The 20129-nt window shown below is 42.4% G+C and overlaps 2 protein-coding genes across 2 annotated transcripts in view; both read right to left on the bottom strand.

Annotated features, from left to right (window-relative positions):
• Nucleotides 1-8756, bottom strand: part of LOC142217406 (carboxypeptidase O-like) — a 37999-nt gene extending 29243 nt beyond the window's left edge. Inside the window, exons 1-3 of the mRNA XM_075285634.1 lie at nt 8609-8756; nt 6202-6277; nt 2038-2162 (exon numbers count right to left, since the gene is read on the bottom strand). Of these exons, the coding sequence (XP_075141735.1) occupies nt 2038-2162; nt 6202-6277; nt 8609-8703 (296 nt within the window). The 5' untranslated portion in view covers nt 8704-8756. The remainder of the gene's footprint in view (nt 1-2037; nt 2163-6201; nt 6278-8608) is intronic.
• Nucleotides 1-20129, bottom strand: part of LOC142216492 (gamma-crystallin-1-like) — a 347542-nt gene that overhangs the window by 171544 nt on the left and 155869 nt on the right. The window lies entirely within an intron of this gene.

Raw genomic sequence — 20129 nt, 5'->3', positions numbered from 1 at the left:
ACCACAATGTACCCAACATCTGATGGCTACTTTCAGCAGGATAATGCGCCATGTCATAAAGCAGGAATCATCTCAGACTGGTTTCTTGAACATGACAATGAGTTCACTGTACTCCAATGGCCTCCACAGTCACCAGATCTCAATCCAATAGAGCATCTTTGGGATGTGGTGGAACGGGAGATTCGCATCATGGATGTGCAGCCGACAAATCTGTGGCAAATGTGTGATGCCATCATGTCAATATGGACCAAAATCTCTGAGGAATGCTTCCAGCACCTTGTTGAATCTATGCCACGAAGAATTGAGGCAGTTCTGAAGGCAAAAGGGGGTCCAACCCGTTACTAGCATGGTGTACCTAATAAAGTGGCCGGTGAGTGTAAGTATGTGTTGACCAGTGGGCTGAATAGTGGGTACATAGGAAATAACAGTGAGACACTGACACAGCTGAGGTACAACCAGTAGGAAAAAATAGAGAAATTATGTATATATCCATGTCTGTCTGTCTGTCTATCTATCTATCTATCGATCTTCGTCTAGTCACTACACATTGATCAGAGCTTTCTTTCTTCATTCTCTGTGTATTAACTGGTGAGAACAGCATCAGTGGGGATGCCATGATTGGACCCCACCAATTTGATATTGGTGACTAGAGATGGGTGAATCCTTAAAAAATTATTTTATTTTGGGTTTGGGTGGTTCGAGTCCAAGATTCATTTTGAGTTGAGCAAATTTGGTACAAACCACACCTTAAAATGGCTTGAAACCTAGTGTTGAACACTCAGGGTTACCAGAAACCTATGCTTCCAATGTCTAGCTCTTTAAGGCAAGCACAGCTGAAGTTATGTCAAAGTGAAAGTGACATTATTATTACGATAATGGGATAGATCATAAATATCTTTGAAAACCCCTTTAACTGTCCGTAAGTAGCTTTACTAAAATTTAGAGATGAGCGAGTAGTACTCAATCGAGTAGGTATTCGATCGAATACTACGGTATTCGAAATACTCGTACTCGATTGAGTACCACTCGCTATTCGAATGTAAAAGTTTGATGCAGAACTAGCATTGATTGGCCGAATGCTATACAGTAGGCCAATCAACGCTGGTTCTTCTCCTACCTTTAGAAGTCTTCTCCGTGCAGCTTCCCCGCGGCGTCTTCCGGCTCTGAATTCACTCTGCCAGGCATCGGGCCTGGGCAAAGCCGACTGCGCATGCCCGCTTGTAGTGCAGGCATGCACAGTTGGCTCTGCCCAGGCCTGATGCCTGGAAGAGTGAATTCAGAGCCGGAAGATGCCGCGGGGAAGCTGCAAGGAGAAGACTTCTCGGGAGGATCCAGCCCGACCCTCACTCGTGGACTTGGTAAGTATAATTTGATCGAACGTTGCCTACCCCTGAAACGAGCGTTTTTCCCCAATAGACTATAATATGGTTCGATATTTGATTCGAGTAGTCGAATATTGAGGGGCTACTCGAAACGAATATCGAACCTCAAACATTTTACTGTTCGCTCATATCTACTAAAATTCTTTTGCTTTCATGTCAGATTCTCTGTCATGCCCTGGTCTTGCTATAGATGTAGCCATTTTTAAGTTGAATCAAATAACTCGCTGCCCCCTGATATATAAACTCGCTGCCCCCTGATATATGTATATATATATATATATATATATATATATATATATATATATATATATAAACAATCCAGTCTGTCAGCAACTTGTATGGATGGAAAATGTCCTTTTATTGGAAAAAGCAGTACACTGTTTTGTTTTTTTTATTGCAAACCCTTTTGCCTGGAGAGGGGTTTTAGCCGTGCAATTTGTGGAATAATCCCCAGATTTGCTGGTGCTGCTGCAACAATTTTTCTTTGAAATAGATAGATAGATAGATAGATAGATAGATAGATAGATAGATAGATGTTGAATATAAGTAATTTGCAATTGTTTACTTAACAGGTTAAAAATCCTGCTAAATTTGGCTCCATAAGTAAGTGATCCAACATTTCTGCTAGTAGTTTTCTTTTTAAAAACACACATACTTAAATGAAATCTCTTTTTGGTGAAGACTTTGCTTCGTATCATACAGGAGCGAAGATGGGACGCGTAGATGTACTTCTATGCCAGGATAGATATCCTTTAAACCGCTTGGTTTCCATAAATCGTACTGCAGTGAAACAGAATGCACATGTTAATTTGTGGCATGTTAACTACAGAAAAGAAGAAGAAGGCATGCTATACCCTTGACCTTCAAATAAAACATAAAGATATATTCACAAGCAAAAGGGTAACAGTGTTTTGAACTTGTGACTTTCAGGCTCCATATCTCACCATCCACTACAGCTTTGAATGTGAGACTACCATCATTTTATAGACAATCATCTTGGCTATCTCACATATAAATTTGACTTGCAACTATTTAGCATATTATTAGTTATGCAGATTCTAGTCATATAACTGTATTGTTACTGTTTTGCTCCTGGTGGTGGAAAAATCTTTTTCTTCTTGTATACTACAAAGTACATCCTGTTCTCGTATTCCCTAATAGCTCAGTGTGTTATTATGTTGTTTCCCAAGCAAAAGGTCACTGGTTCAAATTGAGGATCAGCTATTTAAACTCAAATGAGTCAAGCAGTATGCACCAACATTGGGAAAGACCTAGGATTAGGTTTTGGTCAAGACATGCTTGAATCTGATCAAGAGCATGCCCTGGATTCAGGCAGTGCTGAAAACCAAAGGTGTATTAATAAAAATTAAATTTAGATTTTTAGAACCAAAACAGTAACAATGCAGTTACATGACAAGAATCTGAATAACTAAATATTTGCAAGTCAAAGTTATGTATAACACAGCCAAGAAGATTGTCTATATAATGATGGTAGTCTCACGTTTAAAGCTATAACAGATGGTGAGATATGGAGCCTGAAAGCTAAAAGTACAAAACATTGCTCGTCATTGTACCTATACATAGTATGGCATCTCAGGGTCATTTCAGCTCTTGGGATCGTGGGGTCTTGGTCAAGATGTTTAGCACATCAGAAATTTACAATAAATTCTCACCCCAAACAGTGTATTCACTTCAAAACTAGCCATAGCCAGTTTTATTCTTCTTTTTCCATAGCAAACAGATCACTGATCACTGCACAAAATCAGATCTTTTACCATCTGGCTACTAATTAGACATACAATATGAGGCCTCGGGCCTACTACTCGAGGTCCCTGTCTGAGGAACAAATTGCTTCTTCCTCAGACACGGAGCAGTATGGGAAGGGTTAATAAATTACTTATAGAGCCCTCATTGGCTGCTAATTATTAATAGCCATTAACATGAACCAGCAAACTTTTCCAGGCTGTTGTTTTCCACCCTGCTTTCCTAAGGTGAATGCCCATGTCAGTGGGAGAGGTAGGCATATCATTAAAATTCCTGAATGATACTGGGAGTTACAGGAGTTGTCTGTCTACACGGGTGTTTCAATATGAGAATTCACTGCCGTGACCCTTGAAATGTCAGTATGAGCTCTAACATATAATAGAAATGGTTCCAGTGTCATCACAAACACAAGATAGGAAAGGGAACATCTATGGCCAGTTCCATTACAAGTTTGAAACTTGCTAGAGGAAACACTGTTCACTATAATTAGTATTTATTGCAACATATTGTTGCCAAGGCTCAAACCAGGATACATTTCCTCCAGGAGGAATCAGTTTACACCATTGAAGGCCTTTTCTCCATCCATAGATAGGAGCATTATGAGCCTCTGACCACACTGACCAATGTAGATAAAGTACTTCTCTGCCCACCAGAAATCCTGATGATGCAGGTGAACAACGTTTAGCAAAACTAGGGCATATCTCAAGACCAAAGTGTTTACCAGCAACTCAGTGTACTCATTGATTAGATGAAATGTCCTGTAGCCAGTGCACTGGGAAGGGTCTTTACCTGGCTTGTGTATTCTTAACACATCTATGGGCTTAGAGGAGGAAGTTACATTGTTACATAGTAGATGAGGTTGGATGAAGACATCAGTCCATCAAGTCCAACCAATAACCCTACAATCCCCTATAGTGTTGATCCAGGGGAAGGCAAAAAACCCCATGAGGCTCATGCCAATTATCCCATTTCAGGGGAAAAAATTCCTTCCCGACTCCAATCTGCCAGTCAGTATAAAAACCCTGGATCAAGTTAAGATAAGATAATCCTTTAATAGTCCCACAGTGGTGACATTTCAGTTGAGAGGTTGCTGAACCTAGAGATCATGTGAGGTGAGGGAATGTCACAGTACTGAAAGTGTAAAGCAAGGATTAGAGGCCTTCCCAGACTGGGTATAATTTATGATCAAATGCAGTCCCTCTTTGGAGATTGGGGCCTCTAGACGTAATAAATTCTGTGGAATCAGATGGAAAGTCTAAATCCTGTATATACTACCTGACTTGACTTAAACACAAAGACTGTACATTGAGTTGCCAGGTTGTCCAAGGTTGGACAAGGTTGGACAATGACAATGTTACCTCACACGCTCATTGCCGATTCAGGGATTCCGTCCCCTATTCTGCGTGAAAAATGTGAGTTGCCATGGGTAACCGCTTTTTAAGCATATTAGGTTTCTTTTTTCAGGTCCCCAAGTGGACTCAAAGAACAGAAACCCGAAGGCAAGTGTGAACCTAGCATTAGAAGTGTGTGCGTGTATGAGTATGTAATGCTGATGCTTTCTGCTTGTCACTATACTATCTTTCCCAATATACCTAGCAGATGGTCTACTTCTGTGCATGGCCATGTTTCTTCAAGAACTAATCTGCTTATCTGCTAAATTTCATCCTGCCTACATGTGTGTATATAAACCTTCTTCTCTAGCTATACCTTGACTTTCCAGTGTCTCAGTTATCTGTTTTATGATCTATTGTTTGGATGCATACTATCCTACTATTTGTATGTCTGATTTATTTTTCTGTCTGATGCCGGAGTCTTGCTTGTAATCTTGTGGATTCTGTCTGTGTGGACGCATTTGTCCTTCTGCCTGAATTGATTTTCAGATGCATATGGTCTTCGGTTATGTATGAATGACCTTTCGCCTTCAGCCATGTATGCATCTCCGCTACCATTCCTTCTGTACTGTACTGTTAAAGGGGTTGTCCCATCACAAGGATCCTATCTATACTGCTTGTTAATGTGGATGTAAGACTTTTCCTAAATACACTGCTTCAGCAAAACTGCTTTGTTTGTCCACTACCTTATTTTATTCAATTCATTGTTGACACAGCCCTTGACTTATCTGGTCAAGTCATGTGTCTGCCTGCTCTCAGGGGGGAGGGAGGAGGGGCTAAGTGCAGGGAGCAAGCCTGTGTATCTAGCTATTCCTGTGTCTACACCACGTGACCTAGCTTCCTGCTTTCAGATAAAGGAGGGGGGAAATGAGTGCTGGAGCTATTATATATTTTTAAAGCTTTTTTTTTTTTTTTTTTTAAACTATTTTATTAGTCCCCCCCTCCCCATACAACTGTATTGCCGTCTATGGGACTTTCTGTATATTACTATTGCAGCTGGGGAAAAGGGGCCGCCAATACAGACCCAGCATCCTCTGTAATAGAGAGGCAGATGCCGGGGAGGGTTAGATGACAGCACAAGTGTCGGGGCCTGCGACATCGCTACGCTCCTGCCCTGCATGAAGCCAGCAGCGGCAGGAGCGATGCTGCTATTCCGGAGGGGGGGGCAGAGGAGCGGAATAGCAGCATCGCTGACGCACTTTATTTAAGAACACAGGGGTTAAATAGTAGCAGAGAAAGGAAGTGATATAACAACAATGTAAGTTTTCATATTCATTCCTGATTGGTATGGTACATTTCAATCAAACAGAAAACGTTTAAGCACTGCCATATATAGCTAGCTACTCCCGCTCCTGTGTGTTGACCTTGGGGGGCTGTCTTGTGGCAGCAAGCCAAGCATGCTTTTTTTGCATCCGTCGTGAATGCAGGCACCATCTTATCATATAACATTATAGCAGTTTCAAGCATAAGCAACTATATCTAGCATTCAACTTTTAAGGATAACAATGTTTTTTTTTATGCATTACATGATTATAAACTTCACACGTATGTCCTTTCATATGCTATGTTTGAAGTCAAAAGAAGGAAGCTTTTGAAAAAATTGTATACATCTGTTTTGGATCCGCTTGTTAAGACAAATTTCACCAAGTATGTTTGTAACCTACCTGCACATCATTGCAAATTTCTCTTATGTACTTAGCTTGGCTTGGTGTTACAGGGATAATGCTTAAAACTTGGTCTCTAAATATGAAAAAATATAAAAGAAACAATATTTAATAGAGTATTCCCATCTGAACACGTATGGCTATATCCATTCAGCTTCCTGATCAGTGCATCTGCTGCTGAGATAATATCTAGAGATGAGCGAGTACTGTTCGGATCAGCCGATCCGAACAGCACGCTCGCATAGAAATGAATGGACGTAGCTGGCATGCGAGGAGTTAAGCGGCCGGCCGCCGTCAAAGCGGAAGTACCAGGTGCATCCATTCATTTCTATGGAGCGTGCTGTTCGGATCGGCTGATCCGAACAGTACTCGCTCATCTCTAATAATATCTTTTCCCTTATATGCTAATGAAGTATTTGGTACAAAAAAAAGTGCGTCACCATTTCTCACATGACATCAAAGTTCCACTTTTCTGCTGTGATTGACAGTGCCAGGCAGTGTACATATCAAGAATAGCAAGGAGGAAGGGATAGAGGGACTAGAAACCATGATGCCCTCATCAAACCAAACAACACATGAGCGTAGGAGGAGAAAAAGCTAATGTCTCAGCAATGGAGGATACTGTTTGCAAGACAGAAAAAATATTTTATTCTGGTGAATTTTAGCTTTGTGAGTATGTCTATAGTTCTTTATGGCCATAAATTCAACATAATGGAAGCACAGTGATATCTAGTTTATTACTAGGATGATGTTTCCTGCTTTGTTCCATGCACATGACTACTTTTTTATCCACAATTACAGAAAAATGTATGGACCCTTATATTTCTATGGCTCCATACATCTATCCATAGTTTTTGCGGATGTGTGTTTTGGCCGTAGAAAATAGTCACAAATAATGAAGCAAGTCCTATACCTGTCCAGATTCAAGGCTTGTTCAATTCATTTGAATATATAGGTTGGTTAAAATCAAGGACACAATCTGTGTGCCAATGTAGCAGTGTCCGATGTAGCAGTCCGATGCAGCAGAGCTGAGTGTGCAGCAGGTTCAGCTGAACCCTGCTGCACATTCAGCTCTGCTACATCAGCCAGCACTGCTACATCGGGCCATGCGCTCTACTTGGCTACTCTGGAGTAGCCGAGCTCAGCCAATGGCCAGCTCTACTTCATCTCCGATGCAGCAGTGCTGGGCGTGCACTCTGCTCGGCTGCATCTCCGGAGTAGCCCAGCTGAGCGCACGGCCCAATGTAACAGTGCTGGCCGATGTAGCAGTGTCTGATGTAGCAGTCTGATGCAGCAGAGCTGAGTGTGCAGTAGGGTTCAGCGCACACTCAGCCTTGCTAAATCTCCGGTGTAGCAGTACCAGCACTGCTACATCTCGGCATAGGAATGCATTGACCAGCGTTGATTGGCCGAATGCTATAGCATTCAGCCAATCAACGCTGGCTCTGCCAGTGGAGGCGGAGTCTAAGAGCAGTCCACAGCAGTCTCCATTCTGGTCCGATTTTAGACTCCGCCTCCTCACAGACAAGCCTCTGGCAGAACCAGCGTTGATTGGCCGAATGCTGTACTCTGTATGGCATTCGGCCAATCAACGCTGGTCAATGCATTCCTATGGGAAAAAGTCAGCTCGCGCATATCGCAAGCTGACAGGGATCCCAACATAATACAGGGACTTGGGCATGTTAGATGTCATGCTTCCCCTGCTGTCCTAGTTGCATTCCAGGATGTTGGCATCATTTCCTGGGGTGTCATAGTGGACTTGGTGACTCTCCTGAGTCGAATGGTGGGATCCCCTGAAACGAAGCATTTTTCCCCATAGACTATAATGGGGTTCGATATTCGTTCGAATAGTCGAATATTGAGCGGCTATTTGAAACGAATATCGAATATTTTCCTGTTCGCTCATCTCTACTAATAAGAAGTAAGCAAAACAGAATGTAATACATTCTCTATATTTGTTGCAGATGTAATAAAAAGTCTGGATTTGCCTGATTATGGTATACAGCAAATACTGCGAATTAAGAAGGAAACAACATTTTTATTGATCCTTTTTTTTTTATAGAGGCTAGGGCATATAAAATGTGTTGTATAAATATTATTTTAGCTGACATACTTCTAAATCAGTTTGCAAAACCATTTGATATTTTATGATGCTTCTTATTGTTTTGTCAACTGACATCTGGCAATGAATTAACACAATTATAAATTAAAGTTATTAGACTGTTCCTAATTAATAATGCATATTATAAATGCCAATACAGAATATACACAAATCAGTGGTTGTTTCTACTTTCTCTATTACACCACACTTATAGAATTACACTAGATCGAACCTATTCCACCAATAAGCATAAGCAAACTATACAATGGCATTATAACCAATGAAGTCATATTGTTCACAACTTACCCGTTATATTGGACCTGTATAGCCAATGCCTCAAATGTTATAGAGTATAGAATAATCATGAAATAGTGGAGATCCTTCATCTTGAAAGCTGTCATTCTCTTTGCTCAAAAGGATAATCTGGGTAGTAATGCTTTGCTGTTACAAGAATCCTAACCTAAAAGCAAAGGAAAGATAACACAATCTAATCCTATTCCACTTTACTGACATCATAAATATCTCAGAAATAAACTCTAGAATGATCAGCATGTGTTATTGCTGCAATTTAGCTTTGTCATACATTAACCTTTATCAAGAGTACCAGCAAACTATGATAAAAAAGTAACAAATGTAAGTAAACAGATGACATGACTGATTTAATGATCATTTTATATCCTTTGTAATATCCCTAGAATGCAAGTGTAAAAATGCAGCAAATAATTAGAAAACTTGATTTTATTTTGTTGCTGTATTTGTAAATTGTTCTGCTGGCTTACAATACAGTACCCCAAACCCCAAAACATGTCATGTTAACTAATACAAATACTCCAGAATTTTGGTGTAAATTGTGGCAAAACATTTTGCTACATTTTTACCAAAACCTAAGACAACTATTAGGTTACATAAACTTGGACTGAAAGATGCGATAGGTTTAACATTCAACTTTAGTCGCTTTGATAAATCTGGCGCAGTTCAATATTATCCAGTCGAAATTTGCACTTGTCTTAGTTTTAGAAAGTAAAGCAAATCTGCCCCATTAACTGAAAGCGTGAAAGGCAAAATAACTTCCTATTTACTTATGTACAATACATTACTATAGTGTTTACAAGATTGCAGTGGGGAGTGTCCACATCCAACTCTAGTGTCCACTTCTTTGGAGTGTGGTGATGCTTAGTCAGTGACATCTATTTCAGAATATAATATTGCTAAATTTGCTTTTCATTTGGGGCCACATGGTGGCTCAATGGTTAGCACTGCAGCCTTGCAGCGCTGGAGTTCTGGTGTTCAAATCCTGCCAAGGGCATAAAACTATCTGCAAGGAGTTTGTATGTTCTCCCTGTGTTTGCATGGATTTCCATCCCACATTCCAAAGACATACTAATAGGGAAAAATGTACATTATGAGCTCTATCTGGGGCTCACTATCTACATAAAAAAAAATAAAAAATTTGCCTTTCATTTGTTTCCCTAGCTTAGCATAACATTAGCATAAGCTCAAAAAGTCAGTTGCCATTTAGCCTGCCCTACCATGCCACTGTGGGTCTCTGAGGGGCTACACAGCCTGCCAGAAGACTGCTTCACTTATATGAAACTAATAAGAGTTTGTCAGTCATTTTGCAGGGAATTTCTGTGCACCTCCTGGTCCTCTTGGCTGCTATGCCACTAGCATTTGTGGCCCCCCAGGCCCGGGGGGGGGGGGGGGATGGGCGGGGGTGGCAGCCTGGGCGATTTTTTTTTTTCTTTTCCCTCAGAACCAGCACAAGGAGAGCTGCCCATCTCCTTGCGCTGGTTCAGACATCTACGTATTAGCGTAGGCGGCATCATCACGCCGCCTACGCCGATACACAGACGTCCTGTGAGAGAAGAGAATGCGGCAACGGCAGCGGGAGCAGCAGAGCGCATTCAGTCGGTAAGTATAATAACTCTATTTTTGTTTTATAATAGGCCGCTGCCTGCTGGAGTATCTACAGGCAGGCAGCGGCCTATTTACCAACCCGGATCTGCTTACTGCCGCCCCCGCTTCCCCATGTACTTTAGGCCGTGGCGGGCGGTAGTGAATAGACCCGGGTCAGGCCGCGATCCCCTTTTCAGACCCCTGAGTATAATAATTGGAGCCCCAGGGAGGCAAGAGAACATAATAAACAATGTTACTACTTACCTCTCCGGGATCCGGTGTTAATCCAAGCAGGCTTCGGGGCTATATGGTAATGCCCAGACATCACGTGGTCTGGGATACTATATGGTAATGCCCAGACATCACCTGGTCTGCGATATTACCATATAGGCCCGAAGTCTGTGCTAGCAGTACTATATAGGCCCGAAGCCTGTGCTAGTAGTAATAGCCTGTTACTGCTAGCACAGGCTTTGGGCCTATATGGTGCTACTAGCACAGGCTTTGGGCCTATATGGTAATATCCCAGACCACGTGATGTCTGACACATTACCATATAGGCCTGAAGCCTGCTAGGAGTAACATTAGATCCCGGAGAGGTGAGTAACACTGTTTATTATGTTCCCTCACCTCCACTGGGGCTCCGATTATTATACTCGGGGTCTGAAAAGACCCCTGAGTATAATAATAGTTCATGGGTGTGCTACTGTGGGGCATAATAGAGCTTGAAGGGTCCATTGTGGCCCCTGTAACCTCTATTATGCCCCACAGCAGCCCCCCTGCAACCTCTTTTAAGTCCCACAGTCTATTGTTCCACTGTGAGGCACAATATAGGTTGCAGGGGCTGCTGTGATATATATATATCTATAGGGGTTGGATGTGTGAAGTGAGGAGTCAAAGATGTCTGTGTTTCAAACTTTACAAGTCAAGTCACTGCTGGAAAAAGTGATCATGGCGGTCCAAAGGGAAGAGACAGGAAATGTGGGAAGACGTCTCCTGTGAGTATTACTGCACAAAATATCACATTACATTGTATTTATTGTAATGTTGTAATGGTACTGCTAGCACCCCCAATCCCCCCGCTGTCTGAGGCGGACGATCAAAAGATGAACAAACCCCCCCAGACTCAATACGGGAGGGGGGAGGGGCGTCTTTTGATCATCCGCCTCAGGCAGCAGAGAGGCTAGGTTCACCACTGCATACAAGTTATAATCCAAGTCCACACAAATAGTGGTACTGAAGAAAACACAGGAACTCACTTAGATTGCAGGCTACCCTGAGTATTATTTGTAACAGTAGAGCGTTACCAAATTAAAAATTGTCGTTTTTGCACACAAGTTGGTTCTAGACTGTCTGCTGGAGGAGTGTTTAACCTTTTATCGCAAAATCCCATACATTTACATTGGGAAAAGTGTTTGCATCTGCATGATTACCACAAGACCCTTGCTGTAAGTTTGGGCACCTGCTGCAACAGGTAGGATGGTAATAACACTGATCCCCATTGTTTAACTCCTTAGATGCCATAGTCAATAGCTACAGTGACAGAGGTATTTGTCAGAGTAACTGACATTCCATTTGCCCCTTGCATTGTGATTATGGGGTGGCGAAGGACTGTTATGGCAACTAGGCAAGGGCATAAGGTGGTACAGAGATGGCAACCACTACCAGGCCATGGAGTCTCCGAGGGAGGGCCAAAGGCCTCTCTAGAATATAAGGAAGACACCAGTAATATATGGTAAGTTGGGACCCCATTACATATTTTGCACTGCGGCCTGGGAGCTTCTAGTTATGCCTCTACTGTGGCCTAACAATGTCTTTCATCTTTGTACTTAGCTTAGATCCTGCTAAAGCCAAGTCCTAATACAATGCCTGTCACTGGTTTGCTAACAGGCAAGATTCACTGCAATGCATAGGTATTGAAGTGCATTCTACTGGCAATTATTCCCCCTGCTGGTGAAGTACCCTAGGGGATTTTACAAGAAAATGTTTTAAAATATATTTAATATTTCAAATGCCCACCAACAAAATACAAATATACTACTTGCATCACTGCTTTTTAATTATTTAAACTATAAAATTATCAAATTTTTTTTTAATCCTGGTCTACATCACTACTAACAAAATTTAGAACAGTTCACAGAGTATCATATAAATACATATAGACCAATCATAGTAACTAATTGTTACAGGAAATTAGCATTATAAAGATTAACTAAACTTTTTTTTTATGTGAATTTTTTTTAGGGTTGTGTGTTACAAATGGGAAGGTTCATTCCGGTGTCTAAAGATAGCAATCCTTCTGATCAAGTGAAGTTGTGACATTGTAAAATCCACTCAAATCAGCAAGTTAGAATGGACTTTAGATACAATTTCCACTTTTGTTAATGCAGCACTTTCAGAACTTTAACCTTATTATGTTGTTTTACTTAATCTTCAGCTTTGTATAAATATCAAAAAAAAAAAAAAAAAAAATCAGGGCACTCACCACAGCGGCTTTTAAAATGAACAAATCTTTATTCCATCTTCGTTAAAAAATATGTACACAGGAGAGGATGGTAGCACTTTAACAAAGCAACTTTCACTCTTCCTCAGGCTTGCTACAAACATCCTGAAATGCCCCAGATCTTTCAAGCTCATGCTGACCAATAATCATCCAAGCAGCACATATCAACAGCTAAAATCAATAATTACCTAATACAACAACTTCTTTTAACTACTTCATGGCATTATCTTTAAAAACATAGCTCACACATTGTGTTCAAAAATAGACAAATCAACAGAATACATGCGAAACAATTCACATATGAATAAATAATTTCATAAACATAAAGAATATTCTTTCTCATTTATCCATTTATTTCAGCAAGCAGTATCATGATTCTCATGGGACTGTTGTTTTAAACTTTCGTTTATCCAGGAGCCGGACCTTAAAAAAACACAACTTAGAGTGTACATATATCAGATTAGATTTAATCAATAGAGATGAGCGAACACTGTTCAATCGAGTAGATATTCGATCGAATATCAGGCCGTTCAGGATTTTCAATTGCAATCGAATACCACGAGGCAAACGCAGTAAAAATTTGTATCCCCTCCCGCCTTCCCTGGCACGTTTTTTGCACCAATAACTGCGCAGGGGAGGTGGGACAGGAACTACAACAACGGAGGCATCGAAAAAAAAAATCTGAAAAAGGAAATGGCGGCTGAAATCAGGTGACCTCCAATTTAGACGAATGGTCGCTTTAACATTTGATTAATTTGGGACTGTGAACTACGTGACTGTGAGACAGGGACAGATGTACAGGCAGGGTTAGCTAGGGAGTACCTTTATTAGGGGGGGAATGTCACTCACCGAGCTCTTTGGGGCTTTACCTGGTCGGGATCCCTGTCAGCTTGCGATGTTACCGAGCTGACTTTTTCCCATAGGAATGTATTGATCAGCATTGATTGGCCAGTGTACAGCATTCGGCCAATCAACGTTGGTTCTGCTGGAGGAGGCGGAGTCTAAGATGTTTCCATTGTGGTCCTATCTCAGATGTAGCAATGCTGATACACCACTGCTACACAGAGCTCAGCACACACAGAGATGCAGCAGAGCTGAGTGTGCAGCATAGTTCAGTGCACACTCAGCACTGCTACATCAGATGCAGTTGAGCTGAGTGTGCAGCATGGTTCAGCACACACTCAGCACTGCTACATCAGATGCAGTTGAGCTGAGTGTTCAGCATGGTTCAAAGCACACTCAGAACTGCTACATCAGATGCAGTTGAGCTGAGTGTGCAGCATGGTTCAGCACACACTCAGCACTGCTACATCAGATGCAGTTGAGCTGAGTGTGCAGCATGGTTCAAAGCATACTCAGCACTGCTACATCAGATGCAGTTGAGCTGAGTGTGCAGCATGGTTCAGCACACACTCAGCACTGCTACATCAGATGCAGTTGAGGTGAGTGAAGCATGGTTCAGCGCACACTTTGCACTGCTACATCAGATGCAGTTGAGCTGAGTTTGCAGCATGGTTCAACGCACACTCAGCACTGCGGAGATGTAGTAGTGCTGGCTGTGCGCTCAGCTCGTCTGCATCTTCGGAGTAGTCGAGCTGAGCGCACGGCCAGCACTGCTTCATCTCCGATGTAGCATCTTCGGAGTAGTCGAGCTGAGCGCACGGCCAGCTCTGCTACATCTCGTCATAGGAATGCATTGACCAGCGTTGATTGGCCAGTGTACAGCATTCGGCCAATCGAACAATCTACAATAAACCTCTCAGCTAGTCTTTTTGAGATAACACATTTCTCCACATACCCCCGTAAAAAACTTATGATTTTATTTTTGACACTCTGTATAGGATTTTTCACAACTTTCAAATAAGTCGACATATCTGAGAGCTGTCTCAATACCTCGTTCTTATAATAACTTTTTGACATCACAACCATGTTGCCACCCTTATCAGCTTTTTTGTAAACTAATTGTTTTTGATTTTTAAGCCACTTTTGGGCTCTTAGCTCCTTATCTGACAGGTTAGGGGCATGGTTACTATATATTAAAGCTTTAGGCACCAGTGTTACCAAATGAAATAATAGGTGGTATAATCTTACACAAGACAGACTAAAATTCAATGTAATAAATGTGATAAATAATAAAAAGTACAGGAAATACATTAATAATTTATCTGTAAAAATTTTACAGTTCTACAAACCTGGGATTTTTTCAGTTCACAGAGTCACATATTGGCTTATGGTTTGCAGGACAAATTGTATTTTGTAATGGCATCATTCAGTATCCTGTGCAATGTACTGGGAAGCTGCAAAAAAATTCTGAATGAGCTGGAATTGGAAAAAAAAATGCATTTGTACCAATTTCTTATGGGTTTAATTTTTACCGCATTTACTATGTGGTGAAAATGACGTTACCTGTATTCTGTGGGTAAGTATGGTCATGGCTTCACCCAATTTATATAGTATTTGCAATGTTTTGATACACTTTAAAAATTTTAAAAACTTAGCAAAATAGAGAGAAAATTTTGTGTTGCCATGTTTTGACACCTGCAACTTTTTTATATTTATGCATATAGAGCTGGCTGAGGGGTCCTCTTATGCAGACAAGATGGCTTCTGATGGTTTGATCTCTTTTTATTCCATTTTTATAGGAGGAAAAGTGTTGAAAAAAAAATCACCATTTGGCCATTTTGATTTTTTTCCCCGCTATGTAGTTCACTGTATGGGATAAATATTTTTATATTTTAGTAGTTCAGACATTTTGGTGTGGTGTGGTGTGGTGATACCTAAACAGTTTATGAGTATTGTTCTTTATTTATTTTTATTGAAATGTTTTTCATGTTAACAGGACAATGAGAGATTAAGCTTAGAAAAATTGAAATAAGCATATGAAACATGAGAACATTGTGTTAAACATAGCATCGTGGGAACAAATCAAATTAAATGTTATACATCTGAAGCAATAATGAGGTTATAGAGACAACCTTAGAAGTATAACAACAAGGAATTACTTAAAATGTTAATGGCTAACTAGCGTATCAGGGGGGAGGGGGGGGGGGGAGAGGTGATGAAGTGCAAGCTTCAAAGGGAGGAGAGGGAAAAAACGCTGTGTAGCCGGAGGGTGAGGAATAAGTCTCGTGAAAAAAATGGCTCGTAAGGAAGGCCCTACAGGAAGGAGCAGAACGCCTGTAGGGGTTCAAAAAAAAGGGGGGAGTAAATCTTTCAACGATGGACTTCGTCAACCGTACCAATATTCTGAGGGAAAGGGAGGGGGGGGGAGGGGGAGAGGGGGGAGGAGAAGAGGAAGAAGGTGAGAAAAAGCGGGGCGAGGGGGCAAGGATAGAAACTATGAGAGAAATGAAAAGAAGAGAGGGAAGGGTAAATCAAGAGAGCGGCGAAGAGGGTAGGGTAGGTCGCGACCTATGGCCATAGCAGGCGCCAGGGGGACCACAACTTCTCAAATTTATGGTGGGATCTATTTTTCCAGGATGTCAGTTCTTCAAATCTAGAGATCTGATTGACTTTTTCTAGCCAGTCAGATGAGGTGGGGGGAGCAGGGGACAGCCAGTTTAATGGGATAAGAGAATTTGCCGCCAAGATCAGGAATGAAAGGAGGTTTGATCTGGAAGGTTTGTATGTTGAGGATGGAAGGGCTAAAAGAACCATAGTATCAGTCAATTCCAAGGAGGGTGAGGTGAGTTTGCGTACCACATCTTGAATCTCTAGCCAGAAGGTTCGTATCTTAGGGCATGACCACCAGATATGGAGGAGGGTGCCATCCTGGGATCCGCATCTCCAGCAAGTCGAGTTATTCGCAAGGTTATGTCTGAGGAGCCAATCAGGTGTCCGGTACCACCTAGTTAACAACTTATAATGGGATTCTTGGAGGCGAACACAGGGAGAGAAGCCATGGGAATGTGACAGGATTTGTTGTACCTGCTCATCTGAGAGAGTGATGTGGAGTTCCGACTCCCAGGCTTGTAAGAAGGCGGGTTTTCGAATCTCCAGCGGGTCTACATGAGCTGAGAGAACAAATGACGTTTTGTTGAGAAGTTTCTGTTTTGCCATGACTGAACGCTCAAAAGTAGTTAGAGAAGTCCTAAGGCAGCCTAAGCTAGAGGCTTGTTTGATAATACCCTCAATATGTAGCGTGTGCAAGAAAGAGGGACTGGGGGAATCAGCTAGAAGAGAATAGAGAGGGATGTTGGTTGTACTTGATTTACCAAGGAATTCTGGAAGTACTCCTAGGGAAAGAAGAGGGGAGGGAGATGGGGCCAGAGTATCCCTCATGTCTCGCCATGTTTCACAGGCTCCCAGTAGGAGGGGGTGGATGTTTTTAGTTTTGTGGCCCGAGCTGCCATAGAGCCACAGATCTGAGAGAAAGCGTGATAAGTCTGCTATCAAGGAGTTAGGGGAGTTGTACGTGAGGTCAAGCCAACGTTTTAGTTGAACTGCCCTGTAATAGTTTGAGACGTTTGGAAGGCCAATCCCTCCCGCTTGTTTCTTTTTCAGTAGAAGGGCCATGGAAAGTCTCGTGCGCTTTTCTCTCAAAAGAAAGGAAGAGAAGAGAGATTTCAGGGATTTGAAAAATTGGGGGGGTAAGTGAGTTGGGAGCATATGGAGCCTGTAGAGGATTTTTGGGAGGGCATAAGTTTGGAGGAGATTGCGTCTGCCAAACCAGGAGAATGGCATGCCTTGGTAGGACATTAACATTTTCTTTATATCTGAGAGGAGGGGGAGGAAGTTCGCCTCGTATATGTCTTTAGTGTCTGCTGTAAGATAGATGCCCAGGTATTTGATTTTGCTAGACGTCCATTTTAGGGGAGTGGTAGCAGCTAGTGCAGTTAATCGGTGTCGAGGGATAGTAATGTTTAGTACTTCAGATTTATCCAGATTGGCTTTGTAGCCAGACACAGTACTGTAGGAGTTGATTATATCCGAAATTGTCGGGAGGGCAAGTTCTGGGTTTGAGGCCAGGATGAGGACGTCGTCCGTGAAGGCTGCCGTATGAAGGGTGTGTTTACCTATTCTGTATCCTTGTATATCAGGGTTAGATCTGATCATCTGCAGGAAGGGCTCTAAGGACAGAATAAATAGCGAGGGAGATAAGGGGCATCCCTGCCTCGTGCCGTTAGTGATGTGGAAGGGGGTTGACAGAGTGCCGTTTATCTTTAGCTTCGCATAGGGAGTGTCGTAAAGGGAGAAGAAAGCTCTGATGAAGTCTAGGGGAAAACCAAATTTTGCAAGGGTAGCTTTCATGTATAGCCAGTCTACTCGGTCGAAAGCCTTTTCGGCATCCAACCCCAGTAGGATCAGGTCTGAGTGAGTTTTTTTTGCATGGGAAATGGCGTGAAGAAGGCGATGCGAGTTGTCTTTCCCCTCTCTCCCCAGAACGAAACCTGCTTAATCTGGATGGAGGAGTTTGGGGATAAGGGATCTGATTCTGTATGCCAAAATTTTTGCCCACAATTTTAGGTCAACATTTAATAAGGAGATAGGTCGGTAGCTACCGCAGGCGGTGGGATCTTTACCTTCTTTGGGGAGAATGGTGATGTGAGCCTCTTGGGCATGTTTTGGGAGTGCCTTGCCCGAGAGTAGGGCGTTGCAAGAGAGAGCGAAATGTGGCATGAGTGTGGGGAGGAAGGTTTTATAATATTGAAGAGGGAATCCATCAGGGCCTGGGCTTTTACCTTTGGGGAAACTATAATACTTTAATACTTTAAATTTAATTTCTTCATGAGATATGGGGTCGGTAAGGGAGGAGACGTCGTCTTCCGACAAAGAGGGGAGGTTCACGGAAGACAGAAAATTGATTATTTTGTTTTTGTGGAGAGTTGTGTCTGCGTCAGAACGGGAGGAATTGAGGTTATAAAGGTCTGTGTAGTATTGATGAAACGCCTGGGAGATATCTTTGGTGGAGCGCTTAGTTTTGCCTGAGTGGTCTTTTATCTCAGTGATAAAACAGTTAGATTGCCGCTTTCTGATCATGGACGTCATAAGCTTTCCCCCCTTGTCGCCATGTGCATATATCCTATGTTGGTAATGAAGGAATTGTTTTGAGGTGCGTGAGTTAATCATATTTTTTAATTTTTCTCTAAGGGAACACAGCTCTGAGTCTAGATTAGATCTGAGGGAGGCTTTACGAAGTCTCTCAATTTTTGAAATATTGGAGAGGAGGGAATCTAATTCAAGTTGAGATTCTTTTTTAAGTTTAGAGGCCACAGAGATGAAGGCTCCTCTTATTACGGTTTTATGAGCCTCCCAAGTTATCGTGGGGCACGTGTCAGAGTTTGCATTTATGTCAAAGTAAGTTTCCAGTTGTGTTTTAATGGAGTCAAGCACATCTGACCTGTCTAGGAGTGATTCATTCAACCTCCAGTTCCAATCTTTCCTCGGGAGCTGGGCAAAATTGAGCTGGATCCATACCGGGGCGTGATCCGATATGGATATCACGTCAATTTGAGCTTTAGAAATATGAGGGATCAAACTGGAGGAGAGGAAGAAGTAATCTAAACGCTGGTAAGAGTTTCTGGGGTTGGAATAGAAAGAATAATCCTTGGTGGTGGGATTAAAAGTCCTCCAAATATCAACTAGGCCCAAATCGGAAAGATCTTGTTGAAGCCTACCCCTAGCCTTTTGTGACGTAGAAGAAGAACCTGTGGAGGTGTCAACAGAGGGGTCTAGTGCGAGATTAATATCTCCTGCCCGAATAATTGGGCCCATGGCAAACAGTTCTAAGCTTTTAAGAACCTCCAGTAACCAAGGGACTTGGTCTTTGTTAGGGGCGTACACGTTTGCGAACGTGTACATCTGAGAGGCAATCGTGCCCTTCAAGAACAGAAATCTGCCTTCTGAGTGCATATGTTTGTGTGGGTTGAAAAGGCACAGAGTGATGGAAGAATATAGAGACTCCTTTCGTGGCTGCCGTGGGATTCGAAGAGTGGAAAGAGAGTGGAAAGTGCTTGGTCGAGAAGTGTGGTATCTTCCCAGTTTTAAAGTGCGTTTCTTGTAGAAATGCAATTTTAGTGCGGAGTTTCTTGAGAATAGTGTATACTTGTGACCGTTTATTGGGTGAGTTTAGCCCATGGACGTTAAAGGAAGTGAGAATCTGGTCCGACATGACGAGGGCCTGGCCACAGGCCACGACCCGCAGTAAAGGGGAGGGGGAAGTGGGGAAGGGGGGGGAGGAAGGAGAAGAGGGAGAGAGAAAGAAGTAGGAGGAAAAAGAGGAGAGAAGAGCAAAAAAAAGGGGGGAAAGAAAAGGGAAGGGGGGTGGGGGAAGGAGAGGGGTAGGTGGGACGTGGATGTGGGTTAAAAAGGGGGGAGGGGGGTGGGAAGGGGAAGAGACTAGTGAAGGCCTAGTACTGGGGGGGGGGGGGGGGAGCTGACTACGTCCACCGGGAAGAAGTAACAAGGCGAGGATGCCTGTGCCTCGCCACA

This window comes from Leptodactylus fuscus, chromosome 8 (assembly GCF_031893055.1).
Source record: "Leptodactylus fuscus isolate aLepFus1 chromosome 8, aLepFus1.hap2, whole genome shotgun sequence".
Classification (NCBI taxonomy): domain Eukaryota; kingdom Metazoa; phylum Chordata; class Amphibia; order Anura; family Leptodactylidae; genus Leptodactylus; species Leptodactylus fuscus.
Note: the sequence above shows the minus strand (reverse complement) of the source record. Positions and strands in the feature narration are given on the sequence as shown.